The following is an 18119-nucleotide window of genomic DNA, read 5'->3' on the forward strand; positions in this document are numbered from 1 at the left end:
CACCTGAGGAAAAGCCACCATCTCCAGACCACTACCCCTAATTTTAAATATCTATGTAAAATGAGTACAAAGGAATCCTTGCCTTAAAGGACTAAAACAAAACCTTTTTAATCAAAGCCCCAGTTTGATGCAGACTAAGCTAACATGATGAGTCTCAAGAAGTTTTCAGAGAAAGACACTCACTATAAAAAGTCAGAAAACCAGTTTTTTTAATTTTTAAAGCTCTGCCATGTTTGTTTCTAGCGGGTGCCGATGGTTACCTGCCACACTCGCACCAGGTTGTCCGTGTAGCCAGCAAACAGTGTCTGCAAGGGAGAAATGACAACATTAAGTTAGAGCCATGCAATTCTACAGTCCTGTTCGTGCAACAAAAATGACCCTTGTTTTAAGATGCCCACTCTTCTACTATTCACAGGTGATTATGTATTCCTAGAAGAAGCAACAGCTGGTCGTAAGGATTCACTTGATCAGTTGTAAACTGATCAAGTTAATCAAGGTTTTAACTGAAGACAGGTAATCACTGTCCCTCCACAATCTTCCTACTGACATTAGCGCATGAAGGCTGATCTGTGTTCACTGGCACAGTTATCCAAGTCCCGCCAAAGGCAATCACCTATGTCACTAGTTTTGTAACTGGCTGAAGCGCAGAAAGAAAGGTTAAAAGCTGAATCACCAGAGGATAGATCCACTTACCTGGCCATCAGCAGACCAGGCCAGAGAGGTACACTGGGGAGGCTCTGCCTTACTGCTGGTACTTATAACTTCTTGCTTCAGTTCATCTACAATGATCTTGCCCTCCAAGTCCTGGGGAAGGGGAAAAACCAGGATTAAGGACATTTGGCCCTTTCATGTGATTATTGGTTTTTAAAAACCAAGACAGACACATCCCCTCTCAAACGCCCCTTTAACTGTAATTCAGTAATTCTCAGCAGAGAATTACTTTCTGCCTCTTTGGGGACCCTTGGCAATGCCTAGAGGCATTTTTATTTTTCACTAGTTTGCTACAGGCATCTTGTGGGGAGTAGAGCCTGGGATGCTATTAAACATCCTAAATAATGCACAAGACTGCCTCCCCTCCAACAATGGATTACCCAGACCCAAGTGTCAATTGCACTGAGGTTGAGCAGATCGCTACAATTGGTCTTCCTTTTTTTCCCCAATCCCAAGAAGTTATAATTCATCCTTCTTGGGTATCCATTGATAGCATGATGGTTCTGGAGTTGTTTAGGAAGTTCAAATCCCAGCAGCGAGTCAGAAGACACACTGAAAATTTACAACATTGCCAAGGCTTGCACAGCCAGGTATCTAGCCTCAATCGCAGCCCACACTCACCCAGATCTTGATGCTAGGACCCGTGGCAGCACAGAGCCAGTAGCGGTTGGGACTGAAGCACAGGGCGTTGATGATGTCCCCACCATCTAGTGTGTAAAGGTGCTTGCCTTCATTGAGGTCCCACAACATAGCCTGCCCATCCTGGGTGACAGGAGAAAACCAATCAGAGAAATATGACTTCTTCCACATGTTAATCCCACCCATCTTGCCTCAAGATGGGTCCTTTATTCTTAACTGTTTACCACAGTATCCTGTCTTTATAAAATTAATTTCACAAGTATCACCAGTTATCTTTTTATGTAAGAGATGACACTTCACCAACCCTACAAGAAACCTGACTTCAAAATGCATCACTGTAAACTCCAAAAGCACAGGATTATAATCTCATCAACAGCTTTAAGAAACCAGCCTCACATGAGACAATCTCTTAACGCCTCAACTCATTTTCAAAATGTCTCTCCCCTGGACTGCTATCCCATTATCTTAAGTATCCAATTGTTCCCATTGATTAGGGGACTCCTGTGTCTATGAATCACCTTGCCTCCAGAAGCACAGAGGGATCCATCTGGAGAGACGGTCACAGTGTTCAGGTAGCCTGTGTGGCCGATGTGATTGGTCTTCAGCTTACAATTTGCCAAGTTCCATACCTAAAATTGGGTCAAAGGTGAAGAACCTGGGCTCTGGATCTATCAAGGTCAAAAGGGCTCAGGTCAAGAAAAGGCATGGCATCATGCTTAAAAGGCATCCCTGGATAGGACAGCCAATTTCCATTCTGTCATTGACAAGTTCAAGAATTATTTATCTTGGCCACTTAAGGAAAAAAATGCTTTCCGTGTTGCCACCTTACCAGGGACTCTGGGCTGCCAATTAGCTACTTTAGACCAAATATCAAAAATTAACGGACCGTACTGAGAAAGTATCAAGAGGAAAATGGTCAGTTAAGGGACAAGTTGGTCAGTTAAGCATTCAAAGTTGATTATGACCAACTGGGAGGCAGTGGGAACATATTCTGGTTGGTAAAGGCCTCACACCCTGGCTCCAAGCTCACCTTGACCAGCTTGTCCCAGCCGCAGGAAACAATAATGGGATTGCTGCTGTTGGGTGAGAAGCGGACACAAGACACCCACTCTGAATGGCTTTCATCCTGCAGAGGATGGAAAGGAAATAAGGAGAAATTGTCTTGTCTCATGAAACTCCAGACCCCACACTTCCCCCTCAGTTATGTGGGATATATATTCAGTATGTTGACAACCTGTATTCACACTTCAGAACCCAAACCTTTAACATAAGATAGAATCCCTTTAGGTTCCAGATGAGGCTTGAAATCACCATATAAAAGCACCAGTTAAGAAGGATAGGGGGAAATGTTCAACATATGCTCCCTGCATGTGCCTTTACTTTACCTGGACAGTATACTTGCATACACCCAGAGTATTCCATAGTTTGATGGTTTTGTCTCGGGAGCCAGAGACAATTTGCCGGTTGTCAGAAGAGAAGGCCACACTTAGCACATCTTTGGTATGGCCTACAAATCGGCGAGTGGTGGTGCCCCTGAGAGGGAGGACTTGGTTACTCTCTAGACAGACTCTGCAAACATTCTTCCACAGTCAGACTGTTTCCCTGGCCCGGTTCCTCACCCAATGGAGCTGTGTTACCCACACAACCCTGGATATGGCTTTGATAAACGGCAAGCCCTTGGCCGAGAATATGCCAGAGAATCCCTTCAGAATTGCAGGACATGTCCTCACTCCCATGTGGGGATTGGCTGACAATGTCATCTGTCATCACCAGGATCCTCCATTATGCCTGACCACCCAAGACTGAGCTCCCAATATACAGCGTGTTCAAACATGTTGCCCACTCCCAAATACAACATCTGATAAAACTGCTAAAACAGACCATTCTTCAGCAATTCTGTGTATCTAATTAAAAGCAACGGGGAGGGAGGCGGAACAACCACAAATATCTTCTCCAGGTACTCTGCCTTACAGTTCCCACTCAAGTACCAAATCACTACCCTGGGAAACCTGATGGTATCTACCTGCTTTCTACCCAGCTTCCCCCCAGTGCCCCAGAGCAGCTACTTGCGTTGTGAGATCCCAAAGGCGAAGGGTTCCATCCCAGGAGCCTGAGAGGGCAAACTGGCCATCTGAGGAAATGACCACATCACTAACAAAGTGGGAGTGACCCCGAAGAGCACGCTGTGGGATACCATAGTTGGTCTCATCTCTGGTCAGCTTCCACATAATGATGGTCTTATCTAAGGGCAGGTAAAACAAAAAAGCAGACCCAGTGAAAAAACCCCACGGCTCACCATCTGACCTTCTGAATCATAAATCAAGGGCATTTATGGGTAGGGAAACTACCTAAAGGCTGAGAGAGTAGTTATTAGCCAAGTCCAAGTAACTCTAGTGAAGAGTCAAGCAGAGCTAAGTTGCACCCTGAGAATTTAACTCAGGTGTGTGAAACTGTACCAGGTTATGGATGCCCCTTTCGGAAATCCAAAACGATTCCACATCTATTTATTGGGCTTCCCTAGTGGCTCAGATGGTAAAGCATCTGCCTGCAATGCGGGAGACCTGGGTTCAATCCCTGGGTCAGGAAGATCTGGAGAAGGAAATGGCAACCCACTCCAGTACCCTTGCCTGGGAAAATCCCATGGACGGAGGAGCCTGGTAGGCTACAGTCCATGGGGCTGCAAAGAGTCAGACACGACTTAGTGACTTCACTTCCACAATGCATGCACACAGCAGGCTGGATATGGACGAGTAGCTAGCTGTGGGCCTCCTGAGACTACTGCTGGGGGATGCAAGAAATACTTGCAATAGAAAATTCACTTTAGACGCTAAGGATTGGATGCTTTCACTGCAATGTGTTCCACTGAACAAACTTTCCTAGTAAGTGCCATACATGATCGTAGCCTCAGATGAACTATTTTTAAATAGCGTGAACGCAAAAGGCAGTCGACAAGAAGTCTCCAAATGCAGTCAGGTACAGAGAGAATGAGAAGAAAAAAAAGGGGGGGGTGGGGTGGAGAAAGGGCTGCCCTGAAGTAGCCGAGAGACTAGACACGAGGTCCGCCTTTAAGTCCACTTTTTAATGAGCAAAGGGTCCGGGCAGCAGCTCAGAAACAGCCTCTGGGTTTCAGCATAGGCACTCAGATGGCATGTTGGGATCATCACCGCGCCGCCCGACCCGAAGGCTCCTGGGCTTACAGCTACATACACGGGTTTGAGAGGTAGAGATTAAAAATGCCCCAGCCTTGCAACCCTCCCGGCAGCCCGCTGTTTCGGAGCTCGCAAAGTCGGGGACGCCGCATGGGTTTATCCGCAATAAGGCCTAGGCACAGGTCAATTCACAGCCCACCTCGCGGCCCACAGGCCCAACCACGTGATGCGCGCAACGACCCCTGCCCCTTAATCCAGCACCTCAGCCCGTACCTCGAGAGGCGGACAATATCATGTCCGGGAACTGGGGAGTGGTAGCGATCTGGGTCACCCAGCCGTTGTGGCCCTTGAGGGTGCCACGAAGGGTCATCTGTTCAGTCATGGCGACGGACAATGCTGGTGTCGCCGCAGCGACAAGGATGGAACTGGATAGCTCAGAGAGGCGACCCGCACACCCGCTTCCACCGCGGCCCTGCAGAGGAAAAGAGCGAACCGCCCACGCCGGAACCGGAAATACCCGCCCTCCCGAGCAAAATGGCGCCCTCCCATAATTCACTTCTGCTCAAGATGGCAGCCCCATGTAGTTCAAAGGGAGAGATAAAAGACTTTTGGTCCAGACCGTCGTACAATGTAATTTGGTAGCACCGTACAAATTCCCTTATTAAACCAACATGCCTGAGTATTTAAAAAGGCTCCTTATGGTTGGGGCATGATGTCTCAAAAGCGTCAGAGAGGAAGTACACGCCCCAGAGCTTAGTAAGGAGAGCCTAGTGGCTTCACTGGCCCTACGTGGCACAGCCTGAACCCCTCCCTTTCCGCTTGGTGTTTCGGAGGGCATCGCAGAGGGAGCTTAATTTCATGGGCACAATTGTGAGTAACGGTGGGCAATGTGAATAATACTATATTAAATTTTTAAAGTAAACTGCATTCAGGTGAACTATTAAACCCTAACAGATTCCATGTGCGGGCGGCGACTCTTCCCTCAAGAGGTTTATTCACTGATGGTGTTGGGTGAGGAAAGACAGTCCGCCCAGGACTAAGGCAGGAATGGGTTACAGAGAGGAAAACCGGGAATGAAGGATAAGTTAGTCTGTGGGCTGCTGGACAGTAAACCCCACTCCCGCCTAAGCAAGAGCGTGGAGAGCTCTCGCGGAAACTGCAAGGCCACAAGAGGAAGGTTGGCTCGGGCAAAACCACCTCATAGAAAGGTCCTTGGGTCTGGGTGTCCAGGCGTGCCCAAGTATTTCTTTTCTGTTTGTCACATGTATTATTTTCTCGTGAAATGAGATTGGGAATAATAGTACCTACCTCACATGGTGTGGAGAGTATATTAGATAGGTAAAACACCCAGAAAGATGCCTGGCAAAGCAAATGCACAGAACTTAGTGAGCACCTCTTGGCTACCAGACACGATTTTAGGTCTTGGGAACATAGCTGTGAACAGGATAAAAGGGACCTGTTTCTTTGTTTTTTTGAGTTTACGTCCAATGAGATGGGGAAAAGAGAGCTCAAGGGGGAGATTTTTAACAAAGAAAGATATAGGAGAGAGCTTTAGGGATTTATGGGTGGATGTTCCAATCCGAGGAAACAATCAGTGCAAAAGTTCAGAGCTGGAGCGTTGAAGGCCCTGGGGACCAAACCAATGCGATGGAGGTGGAGGTGGGGGTGGCAGTTGACAGAGGGCCTTGCAGGCTGGGGGAAGGACCTTGCAGACTACTAGAAGGCCTGCCTTTGGGAAGGAACAGTATGGGACAGTGGCAAAGCTTCTATGGGCTATGGCTACTCAGATGTGTGAAGGCCAGAATCCATCCCTTGAAAGCAGCTACTCTCCTGGTGCCTTGCACACCTCTGCCTTCCTCCACAGCCAAGTTGGGCTCATCAGGAACAGCCTTCGATGTGTTCCTGCACAGCCTAAGGGCGCCCCCAGTTGGCTGTCCTGTAGTTTTTCCAACCCTGAACTCTACCCCTACCCATGCTTTTTTTTTTTTTTTTTTTTTTTTAATATTTATTTAGCTGCACCCTGTCTTAGTTGTGGCATGTGGGATCTAGTTCCCTGACCAGGGATCCAACCGTGGCCCCCCTGTATTGGGAACACAGAGTTTTAGCCACTGGACCACCAGGGAAGTCCCTACCCATGCGTTTTGTTTCTCCTGTGATGGTGAGAGATCCTTGCCTTTACCCATTTTAGTATCCAGCTTGCTGCCCACAATTTAGGCCATGAATAAGCCTCCCTGGGTACTCAGCACAATGGAGAGGTGAGTGATTCTGTGGTTATCTCTGTGGAATGTGAGATGTGTTATGCAAAATTTCCTCTGTCCTCAAAAACACTTGCTCCTCCACCTCCTACCTCTACTCTCCAAAGACACCCTCACTCAATCACATTATTATATTTTTCCCCCCTCGAAAAACCTCATTCAGCTGTTTCTTGAATTTTGTCCAGGGTACCCCTGTGGAATCTGCATCCTTGAGGCAGGGTGCCAGGAAACCAGGTTTAAAAGGAGCCCAGGTCCCTCATACTGGCTCAAAGATGGGACCTTTCTGTAACACCAGACTCTTTTCCAGAAGCCTCCCAGAGGATCCTTGTTCTCCCAGCTTCCCAGCCCGCCCCTGCCCTGCCTCTGCTCTGAGACAGTTGAAGGTGACTTTCCGAACCCGCAGGCTTCTCCACACACTTGTCTCTAATCTTGAGATGATTCTGGCAGGAGCTCCTCCTATGGGATCAAGGAGGGAATTCGGGTTTTGCCTTGGTGCTCACCAGGACTAAGCTGGCAATGCCAGTAGAGGAGAGAGAGAAATAGGATGTAGTGGACTTCCCCATAGACCAGAGACCCTGCAGGATTCAGGCTTTCCACTTCAGAGCTCTTTTACAGCCACCACCTGGTCTCTCCTCTCTTGAAGGGGAGGCTCACAGGCCACAGTGCCACTGAAGGACAGTCTTTAGCTGAAGGAGGCCTTGCCTTGACCCTGGGGACACTGGGCACCTCTCTGGCATTGGCTCTGGGTAGAGATCGGGGTGAAGTGACCTTTGCAGCCCAGCCACATTCACGCCTGCTTCCCTCAAGGGCACTCTGTGGCTCCCTGCTGCAGTGGTTCCCAACCTTTTTGACACCAGGGACCAGTTTTGTGGAAGACAGTTTTTCCATGGACATGGGGGTGGGTGGTTTTAGGATAATTCAAACACATTGCATTTATTGTGTACTTTATTTCTATTATTATTACATCAACTCTGCCTCAGATCATCAGGCATTAGATCCCAGATGTTGGGGAACCCTGGCATGGAAGCCCTCACTTGGCCCTGGTTAGGGATCTGCTTGAACTCCTCACTCCTGTTGAGGAGGCTGTAGGTTGTTTTGGTTAGCAGAGAGATCCTGCCCTCTTCTAGCAGGGTGGTGTCCCTCAGCTGCTGGACAGTTTGAGAATCAGCTGCACCTTTCTCAACAAAGTCTATTTACTACCCCGGCCAGACCTCTTCCTTCTCATTCAGGGCATTTCTTCTTCAACCTCAGGGAGGTGGAAGGCTGCTGGAGGCTCTCATCTGCCCTTTAGGGAAGACTCAGCTCTCCTCCAAGGCATCCTCCCACTTTTCAAGACAGCCCACACCCTGTAGGTAGAACCAGTCCTGGCTCTGAGCTTACTGCTGTCTCACCTACTTATTGTCTTAGCCCCTGGGCAGCCCCATCTTTCCCTTGTCCCCATGGGCACCACCTCTAGTCCACACAAGGTAAGAATCCCACAGAAGAAATTGGAGATGCTCTTCTAAGGAAGTCTGTCTCACCATTCATTTCCTGAAGGAAGCCCCTAGCACCCACACAGCTGGAAAGGGTCCTTCAGACTTCTTATTGGAGGCTCATGATCTCCAGGAGCAGAGGCTTCTCCATCCCCTCCTGCCAGCATTCAAGAGGTAGGAGAGGTCTTCCCTTGAATGCTGAGGTGAGGACCTTAAGGGAAAGGTGTATGGCTGGGACCAGAGGGCCTCCTGACTACCAGCTCTGGGCAGATGGCTTCCTTTTGTTTTACTGTCTTTCCACAGACTTAGTGTGGTTGGCTCTGGCATACCCCATACTCCATTGTTATGACTACATTGGCCCTCCCTTGCTCTCCAACTCATCCATCAATTCTCTCCCATACAGAATATGCATTGTTCTGTCTGGAAGGCCCACCATGTCTTATTATCAACACCCCCCCACCCCCCCCACCTTAGTTAAATCTAAGCTTCCTTCAAGTCTCAGCTCAAGTTGCCACATCTGGGAGGCCCTCTGTGACCCTCAGGTGTATGTCAGGCTCCTTTATTTAATGCTATCCTACTAGTGGTGCAGTGTATGTTGGGTCTCTTAAATTCTGCCAGCCTCTCCTGTGAGTGTTGTAAGGATAGGGATTAGGCTGTTTCTGCTCACATTTTGCATTCCCAGCACCAGGTAGAGGGTTTCACATGTGGAAGATTCTAACTTTGGTGGTCAGCCTCACAGGCTGAGTAGTTAGGAACAAGTAGTTAAAGGCAGGACATTCTAGGCAGAGGGATCAGCTTGGGAGGAAATGTGCAAACTTGTGCATTGTTTGCATGCACAAGTTTGAGCATGATTATTTCAAGAGAGAAGGCAGAATGAAATCCAAGGTGGGCAGTTCACCCTAGTGATTTTGTCCTGAAGCCCAGGACAGTCTCTTAAAGATTATCTCATTCCTCTCCTGCCTACCCTTGATCTTACTAAAAGGCATTTGTTGTCAAAGTGGAGGCTAGGTTGGAGGAGTAAGACTAGAAAAAAGTAAGAATTCAGAAGCTGAAGAGGGCCTCCTGGAGGATCATGAGACTCTTATAAAGGAAGGAATAGAAGATTTACCAAAGGTCTTGAGTGAGGGGTTGAACATCTCTTCCAGTCCATCTCTACCCTGCTTCCTCCATTCCAGGGTCTAGAGTCAGGTTCTTTATACAGAAGCTATGTAATGATTGAGGCCTAAAGAATTAAGTTCAAAAAGGCTGAAGACAGGGAAATGTGAGACTATAATTACAGGTTTTGTTCCATTCTTCCTAGTCAGAGGCAGGGATGTGACATTAAATCAATGTTGGGAATAGATCTTAAAAAGAAATCACATGCCATTTTTTAATCTCTTGAAAGGTCCCCTGTCCATCCAAGGCAGAAATCTGAGGTCTAATAGTCTCCCAGAAAGCTGCTAACACATCCTGTGGGTCTTTCCTGAGAGACAGACTGGCATTCCCCAGGCTCTGGGTGCTTTAGCACAGTGGTCCCCAACCTTTTTGGCACCAGGGAACATTTCATGGAAGACAGTTTTGTTACAGATGGGGGCAGGGTGGGGAGGTGGTTTTGGTTTCTCTCATCACTCAACTCCTACTATGTGGCCCAGTTTGGGACCCCTGCTTTACCAGATGTGCAGAGTCACAGGTTATGAAAGTGGGCATGATCTGGGCAAGTGGCTATATTCCAGGCCAAACTGTAAGAAATGCCAGCAAAAGGCAAACTTCTTTGCTTTGTTAAAGGATTTAAAACAGCACTCGATGGAAGGGAGAAACAAAATGTGACCCAGGGTGCTTGTTCTCAGCTTTTTACCAGGAAGAGAATTTCATATGAACCAGGGTCAGGAGATTGTGTTGAAATGGAAACTTGAGGCTAACTAGCTTACTACAAGATATGAGGGCTGAGAAGCAGACAGCCCTCAGCCCATGTAACCTTTCCCTGCTCACACTTGGGTTAAATAGCCAGAGCATGCTGAGAAATTCCATCCTTTGCTATAAAGGGAGAGAAGGGATTTTTACACACCTAGGAAATGGTAGTCAAAAAAGGGGTGTCATTTTGAGTGAGATAATTCTTTGCTTTGGGGAGTGGGGGATAGTCTATGCATTTGAGGATGCTTAGCAGCATCTATAGGAGAAGGCAATGGCACCCCACTCCACTACTCTTGCCTGGAAAATCCTATGGACGGAGGAGCCTGGTAGACTGCAGTCCATGGGGTCACAAAGAGTCGGACACAACTGAGCGACTTCACTTTCACTTTTCACTTTCATGCATTGCAGAAGGAAATGGCAACCCACTCCAGTGTTCTTGTCTGGAGAATCCCAGGGACGGGGGGAGCCTGGTGGGCTGCCGTCTATGGGGTCACACAGAGTCGGACACAACTGAAGCAACTTAGCAGCAGCAGCAGCAGCAGCATCTATGGATCCCACCTACAAGATGTATGTAGCACTCCTCCACCAGTTGTGACAACCACAAATGTCTCAGACATTGCCAGATGTCTTGGAGGGAGTGGTGCAAAAGTATCCCTGCTTAAGAACCACTGCTTTAGTCTCAGAAGAGTTAGTCCTGTCTGCAGACCTGCCATTACTAGCCTCACTTAGGCTGTATAGTCAGTACCTGGCAGGGGGGTTTAAAAGTGTTCAGGGAAGAATAGCCTCACCCAGCTGGTCTAGAACACAACATGGATCAGTTCTTCGTGCCAAGACTAATCATGAGGTACAGGGTCAGAAGGATAGTAAGTAAGGCTAGCAAGTGTCTGATAAATTGGGAAAGGAAAAAATTAGGAGTCAGTGGAACACTGGCCTCCATAAAGATGAAGGGCATGTATAACTGGAGTGTGTTTAGCTGTACTAGAATGAGAGGTCATGGTACAACTGGAGTTCAGGATTTCAGGTGTGTAGCAAGTCTGTGTGAAGAAGAGGTCCAGGGTACAGCCACAGTAGAGAGGAACAAGTTTAAACAGTCTGACTTGTGATACAGCAGTCAACAGCTGAACCTAGTAGGGAAGACATTCAATAAACAGATGAGCATCTGATGGATTTGGATATGTATTAGTTTTTCTCAATGTTTTTGTAACCCACACATGTTTTATGATCCCTTTTTTCCCCCATATATCTTAACAACTCACATTCTCCTTCCTTCAATGTTATTTAAAATTACAAACTTAAGTTTCATGACTAAAATTAATCAAAGCAATGGTAAATTTTGGAAGGCAAAAATTTATTCAAATGATATAATAACCATGTCACTGTTAAGCCTTTTCTTTCCTGGATGGTGTAGAAAATGCAATAAAACACAAGCTGCTTTGACAACACTCTGGCGGTATTTTCTCCCACAGTTATACCAATTAAAAAAAAAAAGCTTTTAAGATATAAGGAGAAAAATGGAATAATGAAGGATTAAAATCTGAAAATTTCTAGTCAAAACAATACAACTTTGAGTTCCATAAACTCCTGAAGTTCTTCCAGTGAGAATTGAACATTAAGTGTGAAACATGAGACATTCTTCCCAAAGCTACCACAGGTAGGTTTTAAGAGGTCAACAAAATATCACCCAAAATAGTTTTAGATTTTCCCTTTTTTTCCCCTGGAAATAACATTCATGAATCTGGTTCTCAAAAGATTAGCCAAGAAAATTGACATTTTTCGCATGAGTGTGCTATTTGTAGAGATTTTTGGCAAGTGCTTAAAGTGCTCATTTCATAACAAGCAGTGATGTTGGTGTCTGTTCCTTGACATTTCAGGGTCAACGTATTTTAAGCTTCAATGTGTTAAATTCTGCTTAAAGTTTTAAAGTACAGATTCTTTATCATTGGTGTCCCAAGTTAGTCGTTCTGTCCATAAATTCAGGTGAACCAAGTTTTCTGATCAAGGAAACTCAATGCGTGACAGAAAATACTCTGAACAGCATTCAGATTTTTGAAAACCAAGGCAAACTGGGATCAGATGGACTACTTTTCACAACAGTTATGCTGACAGCAAGGTTTAAGATTTCCAGTAGATTATGGGCAGGCTGATGAAGTCAATGCTTGGTGGTGACTGCTACGGTACATCTCGCCAGTTTTCTTCAATTTTTGACAAAGACCCATATCTAAAACATATACTTCTCTAATTTTTTTCTTCCAACCAATTTCATTTCATACAACTTCAAAAATACTGTCTTTAGTGCTAGGCTTAGTGAAAATAGCACATCCAGAGTTTTTAAAGCCTTACTCTGAACAAAGCAAAGTACAATTTTCTTCATCAGTAGGTTAATCTCAACTAACAGCAAAGAAGGATGAGCTGATGTTTGTTGGTTTTTTTAAACCTGATGTTTGCTAGGCTCAGTCAATGAATTCAGATGCAGAAGTTGATGAAGAAATTCTGGAATTCCTCAATTTCCTCTCAAAGTTATGGCAGCACTTGGAATGCAAGGTTTCACTAGTTTCTCCATTTTTTTCTCCTTTGCAATTAAAAGAGTTATTTAGTATTAGGTAGGCATTCATGGCCTTTGAAGATTCTTATTAATATTCCAATACTGTCCAATCTTAAAACTGCAGAGAACTGTGCTTTGCAGAATACTTCACTGTTTTTAGTGGCATAACTTTTAACAGTGTTTGGCATGTATCACTGCTCAACACTTTCAGATAACTCAGCCGAAGAAGCTGACCCTATCTTCTGCATCATTCATGAATACATACTTGATAAAAGCCTCAAAAAATGTTTTGGCTGCCACCTTTAGCTACCTCAAGGAAAAAAACAAAAACAGGAGTACTGATGATGGAAGCCTCTGGTCCCTCTTGTAGAGCGATGAATGATTTTACCGGTGGCAGCTGGGTGGCAGGGCAATACAGGCATCCAGTTATGCCTCAGCCTCAACAAGTGAAATCTTTGTTCATTTTCTTTTTATACACCCATCTGCTGGCTAAAACCTGACACCATTTAACGGTACCCTTGGTCAATCTAAACGATCTTACTTTCATAATCCTCTGATTCTAGCTTGAAGAGTCAAGACGAACTCTAACTCATGGGGTGAACAAAATGGAAGATGTAAATAAGTAAGTGTTTCAGAGCTTAAAAAGCCTCTTATACAAAATTAAACTTTAAGGAATAGCAGTATGAATGGTACCATATCCACAACAAACATCTCTGGGTATACAGTTTGTTATATACCTCACTGATTATAGGCTTTACTCTGAATACTTCTTGGTCTGTCTGTATTCCCACCAGCCAAGGAGTTCTTTCCAATTTATTTCTTATATTATGAAAAATTAAATCTTTTTTTCTTTTTAACATTACAATATTAAGTATGATTTCATAAACTATAACTTTCCTCATACCCTGCAATGCTGATATAATGTGTGAAGGGAGGGGGAGAGAATGCTTTCTTTTCTATTTCTGAAAATCACTAACCTGTTCCTTGAGTCTATGAGTAACAACTTCCTACTGTAGCCCCTAAAACTAAAAAAGCTTGATCACCTCCAAAGGAGATTAAAATTTTGGTGAATTGGGAGATGGTGATGGACAGGGAGGCCTGGTGTGCTGCAATTCATGGGGTCGCAAGAGTCGGACACGACTGAGCAACTAAACTGAACTGAACTGAACTGAGAGAATTTAATGTAACCAGAACTGTGTAGTGGCTAATGTATAGCAGATTAAATAAACCATTATACAAAAACAGTTCCATATAATGTTAACTATTATTGTGAGAACTTTGTATCATAAGGTTCTAAATCATGCTACTGTAAGATGCATGTTTACCAATAAAAAACAAAACTATAAACCATATAAAGAAGGCCTACACAATTATTAACCTCTTCAGTGTAATTCCTGTGTTCGGTAACACCATCAATCTAAGTTCTGGTATATGTTTGAAAAAAAAAAAGTTTTATACTCTTTTAAATAGTATATATTTTGAAAGGGATTATTTCCAATTTAACTTGATTGTGCTGTTTATACAAGTGTGCTTTATAAGTAACTTCCGAGGTTTCAAATGAGTGTTAGCTGGCTTCCCAAGATAAAGAGATCACCTCTTTTTCTCTTGTCTAAATTGGCTTTCAATTAAAATTTTGGTTCAAAAATTCTTTTCAGGAAATCCTAGCAGAGGAATGAAAGGTTACCTATTCTCCTTAGCGTTAGGTACTAAACCCCAGAAGTACAGGACATAGTTTCTTCTATAGGCAAACTTAATGATTACCCTGGGGGGAAAGCAGATACTAGGGTTTATCCTTAAATCATATTGATGGAATTAGCAATGGTTTGTAATGAAGATTTGTGTCTTAACTGTGTACTTACCAACAGTTACTGTGAAATGGGGTGGGGGTGGGGTGGGGGGTGAGGGATGATAATATCTAATATATAATACCTGTAGGGCAGGGTTCTGTTTGTGTTTTGACTGCAACCCAGAGTAAGCGATACGTTTTGTGGCCCAAGTATACACCTGTGTACGTATAATTTAAAAGTTTCATATAACAATACTTACCCTTACTATGCTCCCGTGCACTCGATATTTTCTCATTTCATTTAAAAATAATGCTGGGCATTGACCCATTTAAGACCCACTAATTGGTCAAAACCCACAGTTTGAAAACCACTGCTGTAGAATATGAGAAAATACACTTTAAGACTTTTAGGGACCTGAAGATAACCTTTCTCTCCTTTGGGTACTGCTAGGAGTCATATCCATTTAGGCTTTTTGACAGTCTTCATGCTGTCATTGAGATAATTCTCTAATACTCAGATCAGAACTAGAACGCAAGGTTTTAACCATATCAGAACCCATACAAATTAGAGGAAACTAGAGGAAAGCCAAAGAAACATCTGTTTAGTGCTTTATGGTTTATAAAATACTTTCATATAAGATCTCTTTTAATTTTAACAAGCTTAGGAGAAAAGTAAAGCTAAGAGGTTGAGGCTTGCCCAAGATTAGACAGTAAGTTTTAGAGCCAGGTCATCTGATCCTAAATCCTTAACTTCTTCTGCTATGATAAAGTAACAGGTAAGGAAAATGATCGGGGCAGGTTTATTCTGATGTTTATGTCCTCTGCCTTTCTCTACAGGGGAAATGGGCCCCACTGAAGGTAGCAAAGTAACTCCAGACTTTACTAGGCAGGTATGTCCAGCCGCTCTTATTAGCAGGAACCACACCCTGGCTTTTTGGTCTACCAGTTAGTCCTCAGTTTTGACACTGCCTGTGCTGATGTCCTAAATGTCTAGTTATCTACAAGCATATGGCTTTCCATTCCTGTGTATTAAGGGTCCTAGAGTCTTGGTCAGGTATAGACTCAGTACTTACATTAGAGGGAAATTAAGTCGGGGAGTGGGGAGGAGTCTGTCACTTGTACCCCCTTACACTTGGGCAAACTGAAAGGGAGTAAGGACAGTGATCAGCTCCTGATTACTGTCTTTAGTCTTTACTCAGTTTCCTCTGGGGAAGCCAGTCAGCCTCCGCCAATGTTTCTTTTCTCCACATATTTCCATCTCTCTTCACCCTGTGCCTCATCCCTCACAAAAAAAGAGGCTCAGCTACAAAGTACCCAGCTGCCCTGGTTTCTCCTCCACTTCCTTCAAATCCCCACATTCTCCCATGCTGCTCACCTTGTACTCGTGTACCGCTTCGTCTAATGGCACCACACTATGCTGTTTGTGGCTCCTGGATTCTCGACATATTACACAGATGGCCTCTTTGTCCACCTCACAGTAGAGTTTCAGAGCTTCCTGGTGTTTGGAGCAGATGTCCTGATCATTCACCCGGCTCTCTCGATTAGGAGTGGGACACATCTGGCGAATTATCTGGACCATGTTCGCCAGTTGCAAGTTGGGACGAAAGCTGCGACGCTTAAAGCTCTTTCGGCATTGGGGGCAGGTGAACTGCCGTGGAGGGGCTGGAGGCGGGGCCAGGTGAGTGTCAGGGTACAGCTCTTCGTCGTCCTCATCGTATTCTTCCAAAGTCTCCTCCTCTTGCAGGTAGACGTTAATTCTCAGGTCATGTCTCAAGCCTCCCAGGTAGTAGTCCGTATCTTCCTCCTGGTCCCACACATAATCCCTGCTGTCCCTTATGCCACCGTCACCGACCCAGGGTTCATCATCCTCTTGGTCCTGGAACAACTCTTCGTCAGCATTCCCCTGGTATAAAACCTCCCGAATGGAGTTGCCCCATCCACCGATGGCCCCTACTGCCTCCTCGTCGTCCTCGTCCTCCTCCCATTCATCTTCCTCTTCCTCCCTGTCTTGCTCATTATCTTCCTTGCTCCACAGCTGGGTCACACACCCTCGGCAAAAGTTATGACCACAGCCGATGGACACGGGATCCTTGAAGTAATCCAGGCAGATGGCACACACGGCTTCCTCCTGAAGTGTCTGCAAGGGATTAGGAGTAGTGGCACTGCCAGCCATCTTAAAGCGCTGCCGGTTGGTGTGGATGCGTCGTCAGTTCAGAGCCGAGGAGCAGGGGACGCACCTGCGGACATGCCTCCAAGCTACGCTGGTGATTCAAAGCTGTCCCCAACTCTGCTCTCCCTCCTCAGGCTCTCAGAGAAGCCTTGCTTCCTTCTCTCAGGCGCTCCCTGAACTCACAGCTGCCCTCTGAAGGCAGTGGGGGAAAGAACCAGGCTGCGGCCCCCACTTCCCTTCGAGACCCAGCGTTCAAACTCAGACCACTCCACGCTTCTCGCCTGCCTCCGGGTGTACGCGACCCTGCGGCGTTCTCCTCAGAAGCCGGCGCTCCTCACTCCGTCGGAGGCAACCGAAAATGACGTAGGCACGCTAACACGCGGGAGACGGCGGACTGGGCAGGCGGAGGACCACGTCTCTATGGTGCCCCCGGAAACGCGCCAGGCAAGAGCCCCGGCCGCCCATTCAGCTACCACAGATAGAAAAAACTGCCTGGTCAGAATGGGTGGAGGCGGCGAGAGAATCAATTTAAGCCACGAGTTCTCTAATCAGCCAGACCCAGAGGGTCCAGCAGCTGTCGGAAAGCCCGTCCCCGCATGCACCCAAAAGGGCCGTAAGTGCGGCGACCAAGCTCTGGTGCTCTCCTGTATTTCCGACCCCTGTCTACCCAGAGTCTTTTGTGGTAGGGAGGACTCCTCCGAGGCTCCCGCGCTCGAGGGTGTGGTCTGTAGGAACCTGGCGGGATTGAGTTCGCTGTGGCCCTGAGTGGCCGTGAAGTGGAAGAATCTCGCATAAAAACCTGGGTGCTTCCAACTTTCCTTCTCAGATCAATTCACCCCTTTCTTGCTACCTGCCCTCAGACACCTTAGACTCGGCATACCCTACACTGACTTCATCTGTGGATCTTTTCATCTCCATCTATAATTCTTCCGTTCAGCGTCTACCCTCCATGCATGCGACTTCCCTGGTAGCTCAGACGGTAAAAGCGTCTGCCTACAATGCGGGACACCCGGTCTTGATCCCTGGGTAGGGAAGATCTCCTGAAGAAGGAAATGGCAACCCACTCCAGTACTCTTGCCTGGAAAATCGCATGGACAGAGAAGCCTGGTAGGTTACAATCCATGGGGTCGCAAAGAGTCGGACACGACTGAGCGACTTCACTTACCCAAATAACCATTCATTTTTCATCCATCCCTCTGCCTTTCCATTCATCCATCATATTCATGAATAACCCTTCCATCTATTTATCCACCCACTTTCATCTGTCCACATTATAAGAACAATAACAACAGAAAATGAGTAAGGCATGATAGGGTCCTTCAAGGAGTTACAGAATTATAGACGTTTGGTCATCTGTCACCCAAGGTTTACAGGGTTTGTTTGTTTAACTTGGCCCTCAGTAAGAAGTACATTGCACATATTGATCCAATACAGGCTTCCACATACATGACAGAAACAAAATTGGGGGAAATTGTTCTTTTCCTTGAGGCATTCATATCACTCTG

General features: G+C 45.9%; 2 protein-coding genes, 1 long non-coding RNA gene and 2 other non-coding genes across 9 annotated transcripts in view; 1 reads left to right on the plus strand and 4 right to left on the minus strand.

Moving 5' to 3' along the window:
- Nucleotides 1-192: 192 nt before the first annotated feature.
- RACK1 (receptor for activated C kinase 1) lies at nucleotides 193-5010 on the minus strand. The gene is made up of 8 exons (XM_055552230.1): nucleotides 4773-5010; nucleotides 3421-3592; nucleotides 2736-2883; nucleotides 2381-2476; nucleotides 1869-1979; nucleotides 1333-1473; nucleotides 694-804; nucleotides 193-305 (listed from the first exon to the last, which is right to left on the minus strand). The coding sequence occupies exons 1-8, from the start codon at nucleotides 4879-4881 to the stop codon at nucleotides 240-242; spliced, it is 954 nt and encodes a 317-aa protein (XP_055408205.1). The 5' UTR covers nucleotides 4882-5010; the 3' UTR covers nucleotides 193-239.
- LOC129642569 (small nucleolar RNA SNORD96 family) lies at nucleotides 3049-3127 on the minus strand. Its single transcript, XR_008709823.1, has one exon. It is a non-coding gene; the product is annotated as a small nucleolar RNA SNORD96 family (small nucleolar RNA).
- On the minus strand, nucleotides 4453-4520 carry LOC129642585 (small nucleolar RNA SNORD95). The gene has a single exon (XR_008709838.1). It is a non-coding gene; the product is annotated as a small nucleolar RNA SNORD95 (small nucleolar RNA).
- Nucleotides 5011-5151: 141 nt separating the features above from the next.
- The window catches only part of LOC129631307 (uncharacterized), a 48777-nt gene continuing 35809 nt past the window's right edge, over nucleotides 5152-18119 (plus strand). The window contains exons 1-2 of one of the 2 annotated variants that reach the window (XR_008703984.1): nucleotides 5152-5369; nucleotides 13222-13280. This is a non-coding gene — a long non-coding RNA (uncharacterized LOC129631307). The remainder of the gene's footprint in view (nucleotides 5370-13221; nucleotides 13281-18119) is intronic. The other variant, XR_008703986.1, reaches the window with a different exon arrangement.
- Nucleotides 10960-17008, minus strand: TRIM52 (tripartite motif containing 52). 4 transcript variants are annotated; one of them, XM_055552075.1, is made up of 2 exons: nucleotides 15820-17008; nucleotides 10960-11240 (listed from the first exon to the last, which is right to left on the minus strand). In XM_055552075.1, exons 1-2 carry the CDS (start codon nucleotides 16615-16617, stop codon nucleotides 11025-11027), a joined length of 1014 nt encoding a protein of 337 aa, XP_055408050.1. In that variant the 5' UTR covers nucleotides 16618-17008; the 3' UTR covers nucleotides 10960-11024. The 4 variants fall into 4 exon arrangements, with proteins under 4 accessions (XP_055408050.1, XP_055408058.1, XP_055408065.1 ...); XM_055552083.1 differs by lacking the exon at nucleotides 10960-11240 and adding an exon at nucleotides 11448-13055 and having other exon boundaries at nucleotides 15820-16640; XM_055552090.1 differs by lacking the exon at nucleotides 10960-11240 and adding an exon at nucleotides 11448-12685 and having other exon boundaries at nucleotides 15820-16639.

This window comes from Bubalus kerabau, chromosome 1 (genome assembly GCF_029407905.1).
Source record: "Bubalus kerabau isolate K-KA32 ecotype Philippines breed swamp buffalo chromosome 1, PCC_UOA_SB_1v2, whole genome shotgun sequence".
Classification (NCBI taxonomy): domain Eukaryota; kingdom Metazoa; phylum Chordata; class Mammalia; order Artiodactyla; family Bovidae; genus Bubalus; species Bubalus kerabau.